The sequence below is a fragment of the Pseudonaja textilis genome, chromosome 1 (genome assembly GCF_049901715.1).
Source record: "Pseudonaja textilis isolate UNSWEBS1 chromosome 1, rPseTex1.2, whole genome shotgun sequence".
NCBI lineage: Eukaryota > Metazoa > Chordata > Lepidosauria > Squamata > Elapidae > Pseudonaja > Pseudonaja textilis.
In genome coordinates this window covers 99,483,951-99,492,413 of record NC_141990.1, presented here as the reverse complement: position 1 = coordinate 99,492,413, position 8,463 = coordinate 99,483,951, and the positions used below count along the sequence as shown (strand labels likewise).

The 8,463-nt window shown below is 36.0% G+C and overlaps 1 protein-coding gene across 7 annotated transcripts in view; it reads right to left on the bottom strand.

The window, feature by feature from the left end:
- Positions 1–284: 284 nt before the first annotated feature.
- The window catches only part of CDK19 (cyclin dependent kinase 19), a 94,504-nt gene continuing 86,325 nt past the window's right edge, over positions 285–8,463 (bottom strand). For all 7 annotated transcript variants that reach the window (XM_026726612.2, XM_087912929.1, XM_026726610.2 and 4 more), the window contains one exon: positions 285–7,381. In XM_026726612.2, the coding sequence (XP_026582397.1) occupies positions 7,250–7,381 (132 nt within the window). In that variant the 3' untranslated portion in view covers positions 285–7,249. The remainder of the gene's footprint in view (positions 7,382–8,463) is intronic.

The following is an 8,463-nucleotide window of genomic DNA, read 5'->3' as shown; positions in this document are numbered from 1 at the left end:
AGACTACATAAGTAAAGTAAACATATAGCATAAGCTAGTGAAATTGTGGAACAAAACAAACATTCTAACACCCATACACGCCTATGCAAATGAAGTAAAATTACCCTCTCCACCTACAACCATATTGATTTCACACACACACAACAGATATTGAAGCTCAGTTGGACGCTGTGCATTTTTTTCTCAATGATGATCTGTTATTGAAACAACTGATAACCAGGTAAACAATGCAAAAAAGGATACTGGAGCTTTATAACAAACAGTACTGAGAATTATAGCCAAAGTAAGTACTGTATGCTGCTTTTATTGATTCGCAACATAATGGCATCAGTGATGTGAAGGCCAATATTCTGAAGGCTATGGTTTTGGAATTGTCTTTTGTCTATAACTGGCAACATCCAGAAGAGGTGCACTTGATTGTAGGTTATACCACTTATTGCTATGTGAGTCATTATCTCCACTGATACACATGCCAAATGAACATTAATGGAGCTATTTCTCTCTATATAACTTCTGTTAAGCAAGTGGGATAACTCTAGTTCTATAATCAGAAGTTCACGATAACCACATTTTCCTGGTGAAACAAATCTAACACACTTGCTACCTTGCCCAGAATCTGATGCCTGGGGGCATATACAAATATTGCAAATAAATAAGTACAATAATATCTTCTCCCACCAGCACACTGATTTCAACCCTTAATTCAATTGTGATCTGTATATTTGCTTCCCAATCACAAGCTATTTGAAACAATTGAAAAAAAGGATGGTCAGTATGATTCCACCCCCCTTAAAGCTTTGACAGTAACATTAAAGAAACATCAATTTTCTCCACATTTGCTCATTATTTTCTAGACTTCTTTCCTTCAGTGTTGCTATAAGCAGACAATGAGAGCTGAAGCAGGAAAAAAAACCCTCCTCACTTAGGAATGAAGTTGTACTCAATTGTCTAGTCCAGGGGTAGGGAAACTTGGCTCTGTTATTCCTTATGGACTTCAGCTCCCAGAATTCCTGAGTGAGCCATAAAAGGTTCCCCATCCCTGGCCTACTGGTTTTTCAGTTGTGGGGGAAATCAATTTTTGACTTGAATGGGACTGTTTAATATACAAATGGAGGACATATACAGAATAGGCCAGGGATGGGGAACCTTTTATGGCTCACTCAGGAATTCTGGGAATTGAAGTCCATAAGGGATAAAAGAGCCAAGTTTCCCTACCCCTGGTCTAGTCTCCAAAGACTCTTTGGAAGTAGTTTTGTAACATTTCCTAGCCTGATCATTAAAAAAACTGTTTGTTTGGAGTTCCTCAAAAATCTCCTTTCTTTTTAACTATGAGACATAGAGTTCTGAAGATCAGACTTTAGATGAATACCCAGAATTCTATTCTTGAAATAAGGCAGCACCTCCCACACTCCCACCTGATTATCATCCCATTGACTAAATACCTGATTCTAATTTCCCCTTCAAGTGAACTGATATTCCTAGAGCACGGCTGTCAAACTCATGGCCCATGGCCCATGATCCAGCTGACCATGCCCATGCCCAGTTTACCAAAGGGGGGGGGGAGTCCCAATACATCACATGACGTCGTGACAATGTGAGTTGGACACCCCTGCCCTAGAGGTTCATATACTTTTGACAGACAAATATGTAGCTTTGGATCATTTTACTCAATAATTGAAGAAGTATACATCTTAACTCATATAATTGGGTTCTCTTTATCAAGTTTTAGATGTTTCAGGTTGTAGTTATGCATACATATTGAAATTTCAAAAGCTTCACAAACTGCTGCACTCAATTGGCCTAGATTCACCCTTTACAATAACAGAGCTGCTGCCATAAAGATACTGCAAGTCTATCACAATAGTTCTCTAGTGGTGAAATATTCTAATCAGCTCATAGTTTAAGAATAATTATATTGTTTCCATTAGTTATAGTTGACTGACAAAGAAAAAGGGATGGCAGAACCTGGGGGCAGAGTTAAAAGGGGATCAACCTAGAATCCCTATGTAGCCACAAGAGTACTAAGTTCAACTCCCCTTGAATGCTGTTCACCCATATCTAACTCTAAGCAAGTGTCAACCATTTGTTGAGAAGATTCCTGTGCATAGGCTTTTAGCAATAAGAGTTTAATTGAACCTTCACACCTGGACCTGGTCTTTTGCATAGGAAAATTGCACAAAGGACCTCGTTTAGGAGAAATACCTCCTAAACTATGAATCATGCCATTTGGGGGGGGGGCGTGTAAAACTCTTGAGAGGTGTTTGAGTAGAAGAGGAACGTTGTAAATAAAATTGCACGTCATATTCCTCCTGCAGTCCAAAGTTTACAGATTTCCCATAGAACGCCTGCTTGACTTCAAACTTTTTATTATTACAAATGTATATTATTTATTTTTAAAAATCCACACGGAAGCAATTCAAAATAATTACAACAAAAATTAAAATACTGCAGATGTAATGAATGAAAACATAGTTTTTAACAGTCTATTGAGAGCAATGTAAGGAAATTTTAAAAAGCACAAATATTTAATGAGGGCAAAGTCTGTTGGATTCTCTTAGCTGCAAATGCCCAACACAACAGTTTTAAATTTTAAGCCAATTACTAAACAAAGCCAGGGGAAGGTAAATTGACCTGAGGGATGTTAGGAACTAAATTCCCCTGTACATATCTCTATTCACCTTTCATCTGCACTACTTAAGCAAGGCCAAGTTTGGAAATTATGTTGGACAGTTCCTAAGTAACTAACTTACTATTCTTCTTACTTATCAATAAGAAAGTCAAATGAGATCAATATTGCTGGTAGTGGGTAAAAAAAGTTAGGAGCAGGGAGGGTTTTGTTTACATTAAACAGTGAGCCTGGAGATGCTTTTTAAGAAGTTAAGACACAGACTCATACAAAGAGTTGCATCCTTCTACACCTGTCCTCTGATGAAATTGATCCCACCAACAGCACTAATTTCCTCTCCCTGTGGAGTAGTTGGGGCATCCTTTAAAGACTGGGGGAGGGGCACAAAGAAAAGAGAACAAAGTGTTGCATCAATAATACTTTACCAATATAACATATAATGATGTAATTATTTTCAGTTAAGTGTAAATATGCCATGAAATCTTGACAAGTAAAAATACAACTCTGCACTGGGGAGACTGAAATATCTATTGCAATGTTTGTCCATCTATCATCAACAGGCAAAAAATATATTGGTAAGCATGGATTATTACTGATGAACTGACATTAAAGAAGACACACAAGGATACAATAAAAACAATTGCAAGAACTAAAGATGAATATGTCAAATAATGTATAAAAGAGAATTGAAGGCAGGCAACCTTCCACAAATAGTAATACATGACCAAATAAAACAAACAAAAAAACCCCAACTACTTACAGATATAAAAATTATTAAACTGCTGTTCAAAAGGGACACTTTCAGTTCACATTATATAATACTTTTTAGTGTCTACTAAGACAGATATTTTTTTGAAAAAAATTAAATAGAATTAATTTACTGCTAAATATGTAGGAGATAACAGTGCATTAAAAGACTTCCCCCCTAAAGCAATACATATTACTCTGCTGGCAAAACAAAGATTACACATGATCTTATATACAGTATGTTTATTTTTGTCTTAAAACAGTTATCTTTACTTAAGTACCATCAATGAAGATTATGAAGGGGAACTAAGCTTATTACGTTTATATAAAATATTATACATAATCAAATACTTCAAGCTTCCACTTCCCTAACAAGATGTCCTCCCAACCTCCCCACCCGACCGATACAGTGTCACAGATACAGTGCAGGGACTTGCAGCTTTCACACGATTCTTCCTTCATTATGCAGTCTGTGTTACTGTTCATGTCATCCCTGCTTTGCTAATCGTATTTTCTTGGCCCTTTTCTTTGAAAAACCAGAAGAGAAGCACTGCAGAATGACGGTAGGCAAAATTCAATTGCTCGATGTCCACTTCCGAGAGCCAATGAGATAGCGACATGAAAACGGCAGGTTTAAAGCGAAGCTGCACAGTTATGAACGTTTCTGTGTCCTGTTTCCATAACATACAACAGATTATTTATTATACAATGTATTTTGATTTGTTAAATTCCCCTGAAACAAAGCTATCTCACTTTAGCCCTGCAATACATGAGACACTCATCATATTATACACAAATAGTTCACCCTAATAGGCCAAGTATGCCGCAAAGCCAAGATACAAATAGAGAATGAGTGCAGTAAACATTTCAAAAGTGTAAACCTATACTTTCATCTATTCCCCTGTCAATGCTTATTTGGAAGGCCATGAAGTATTGAGCACAGCTACATATGTATGCACAGACGCGGCAGGGAAATGGAGCACATCAAACCATTATTTTCCAGCAAATATGCAAATATATCAATACAGAGTATAATCATGGCCATATTCAAGGGGATCGGAAGCTCGTGGAAATAAAGCACATTCAACACAGGTAATCATCACACTGCATGCACAGAGGAAGCTATATTTTGACAGAGCTCACAATAGTTGCAATTGCTACAAGAAGAAGGCTGGAGTAGCAAAAAGAAAATGGGTTGCTCATAAGCTGGTCGAAGTGAAATTTAATAATCTTCTCAGCTGCTGACCAGATATTAGCTTGAATGCAGTAAGACAGATAAAATTGGAGACGTATGAAAGAAAAGGAATGTTTTCACTGAAGATTCGTATGGAAGACACAAATTCCATCCAACAAAACTAATTTAGACACATGATGCGCAAAGTATTACAAAAAAATAAAGTTTTTCGGTGGAGAAAGATCCAGTTATATTTCTTCTCAAATAAATTACTTGTTATTTCGTGAATCAGACACCTCTATTACACTTAGAATCAAATTTTCCCTTCCAAGCGAGTGGATCCACTGTCTAATTTTTTTAATTATTATTTATTTATATCCCGCCTTAATTTTTTTTACAAATAACTCAAGGCGGCAAGCATATCCAACACAAATTTATATTTCAGTCATAGTATAAAGTTTTAACTTTTGTTAAGGGGTTCTTATATATAAGAAGAAAAAAACCACAAGGCATAAGTTTATGTTGTATAGTGTAAATGCCCATAAAATGCCTATATAACCTGGTTTCTTCCTCTATTTCTCTTTTTTAATAATTATTTTTAAAATACTGAGTGCTGCTTATTGTATATACTCTAAAGTATATATCCTCTTACATTTAGTGCAATAAAGTTAGGGCCTTGTATGCTTAAAAAGCTTCTGCACCATGATGAGCCAAATTCCACACAAGGAAATTGAATTCTACAATTTGTACAAACAACACAAATTTGCACCGATTTCTAATTATTCCACTTTTAGTAGTCGTGGGGAAGGAATAGTGATTACCCCAGGAAAACCCTATTCAGTTGCATTCCTTCACATTCTAAAATGTTAAGTAAGAAATGCTTACTTTAAGTTATCTTCATACATAGAATGACAGAAAATCTAGTTTAAAAAAGGGGAAAAAAGTCAGAATATGGTGAATTCAACGATGAATTCTAAATTTCTGAATAAAGCGCACTACCTTATTTATGTAGTTCTTTTAAAAATAGACGGGGGAAGGAGTTGCTTCATAGTCTATGTTGCTTCTGTTCACAGATACTATAACTAGTAATTAGACGACAAGTCTCCAACATATAGGATCTGTTCATAAGCTTTGTTATTTTTCGTGTGAAGTGCTTGTCCAAGATCACAATATTTCTTCAGGACTCTTTGGGTCAGATCTTAGGGCAGAGACAGGCAACCTAGTGCCTTCCTCCAGATGTCCTGAACCTTCATTCTTAATCAGCTTTAGCTAGCACAGCCAATGGCAAGGATTATAGTCCAAAACACTGGAAGGATAGCATGGAGTCTATTCCTGTTTTAGGATTAAAAAACATTTCAGTATAGCATATCTTATCTATCATATCTAATCTGGATCAATCACCGCAGTGATACAACAACATCAGATGCATAATGTACATGAGAAGGCTAAGCAACTTCAATATATTGTTCAACTACTCCTTTTTCAGTATTTGATCTGCTTCAACTGGATAATGAAGGAATAATAGCAACAACAATAATGGCTTCTCCAGGTTCATGATTGCAAGTCTTCTGCAACTAGGCAGATACTAATGCAAGAGCAAAATTATTAGTCTTTTAAGGTGCCACAGCACATTTTGTTTGTTTTTGCTGCAAGTTTCAAAATCAAAATTCAATCAAAGTCTAGGTAAGAAACAAAAGAAAGATGCACATATACACTTTGTCCCTCTACCCAGCCTCCCCAAAGGAGTGACAAAGCCTTCTTTGCCCTTTATCCCATTGATGATGAACCCCAGCTGTAGAGATTCAACACAGAGCAAAGACACCACTGCAGGTAACAGATAATCACTAAAGAAGACACTTAGTCAAATTTGTTCTACCGGAGCCACAAAACTTGATGTCTTCTGCTTTGCTTCCATACCTTGATATAAAGCAAAGCTCCAGTCAATTCACTTGGAAGAAAATGACCAATCATCTATGGGATGCTCATCTGAATGATAAAAGAAACGTTCATAATCTTCTGTTTGGGGTTCAATCCAAACACATAACATGTAATAGCTGCTGCAGAGACTTGGGTTGTATATTTGTCTTTTCTTCTTTTTTTTTTAAATATCTCATCTGAAAACTAGACTACTAAAAAGATAATAAAATACTCTGGAATAGTAAAATCTGCTGTTCTTGACATCCATGAGCAAAAGAGTAATATCCTGTGAAAATAACATAGTGCTTTTAAAAGGTGCATTATACCTGTATAGCTAAACTGGTCTGCCTAGTAAAAAAAATAACTATATACAAGCTTGAAAAGCCCAGGAGTTCAAGATTCCAAAAATTTAAAATCCTGGTAAAAGGATTTGGAAAAGGGTAGATTTATGGCAATTACTACAACACGAGAAAGGTGCACCAGGAATCCTTCAACAATTCCATAGGTTAAAGAAGTTTAAGTGCTTGGTTCAGATCAGATCGAGTAACCACAATGGAACACATGCGAAAGCTGAAGGGAAACTTCACAAGAATCTCCTTTATGGCAAAAAAGGATAAAAACTGTCTTCTTGTCTTAAAATAATTAGTAAATAAAAAGTTTGCAATTCTAAAATCTGCATCACAATTTGCATTTTTTTTTGGTTCTTCTCATGGTTATGAACTTCATATTGCTGGAGTCCACTCATTGTTAGTTCATTCCTTTCTAACACCCTTTATGAAGTCTCTTTAGTACCGGTGAGATTGATGGGACGGATGGTACTGAGAACTCTGCTGAGATGATGTTGAATAGCCCATTGTATTCTGGGACTGAGAAGATCCCTGAATGTTGCTTTGGTAACTCAGGCGTGAACTGGAGTGCTACAAAAAAAAAGCAAAAAAATAAATGTTTTTATGAAGCAGAACTGTATCATAAAAGAGGGGATTGAGGATGACCATAAAGATTTATTGCAGAAGCTCCCTCTCATTTCCTTTGGATAGGTTTACGTACGGAAATGAGACTGGCATATCCGTCTTTCCCTAACTTCTGCTTTGTCTAAGGAATATTTAGCTGTTGATAATAGAGAAAACTTAGGTTGAATAACTAAAAGCCAGATGTTAAAATTATGTAATATTAATCTAATATATCTTTAATCTTGAAGCTGAGTTCATAAAACTGGATTTGAGAGTGGGGACAAACAAGATACTAGTAAACTTCTCCTTGAAATCTATGTATAACCAGAGCCTCAAATACACATCTTCTTGCACAGATTTACATGAAGAGAGACTAATATTTTAACCATACTTACTGTTTTCGTTCAAACTAGCTAACCAATCATTCTGGAATAAGATGGGACTACATTCTGAGCTGCACTTTTAAACAGCTATCTCTCTGAAGCAAAATCATTGTGTAAGACAGAGATGCATATCCGTGTGCTGCCTACATTCCCACAAAGTCGAGGAATGCCCCCCAGATTACCATCCAAAATTTGTTCAAAGTTGTAGTGACATCCTATACGTTGTGTGTTCACAGCATCAATAAACTTAGCCACGTTTCAAGCATGTTGGTTATGGGGAAAGTTTTCCATTCCATAAAATGCCAATGGGAAAGCTTGTTTGGTATTAGCATGCTTAAATATAGAAAACAAATTGTCTACATAACAATGTACATTGAACAAATAAAATAAAGATGGTTTGTCACTGAGGCACACTTTCTCTTAAAGCCACCCAAAGAGGAAAGTAGCTAGATAAATATAATGAAAACAGTCGTGTCTAATTTGCATTTAGAAAAGGAGAATGAAGAATGGGATTCATAAAATTCAATGCATAATATGAAGAAATAGCTTGATGCCAGACTTGATAGGCCTGAATATATGTATTGATATTTCAGTATTAACTTTCTAAAAAACCATTTAATGAACATACATACACTTATACAAGCATGCTATTATTTGTGACAGCTA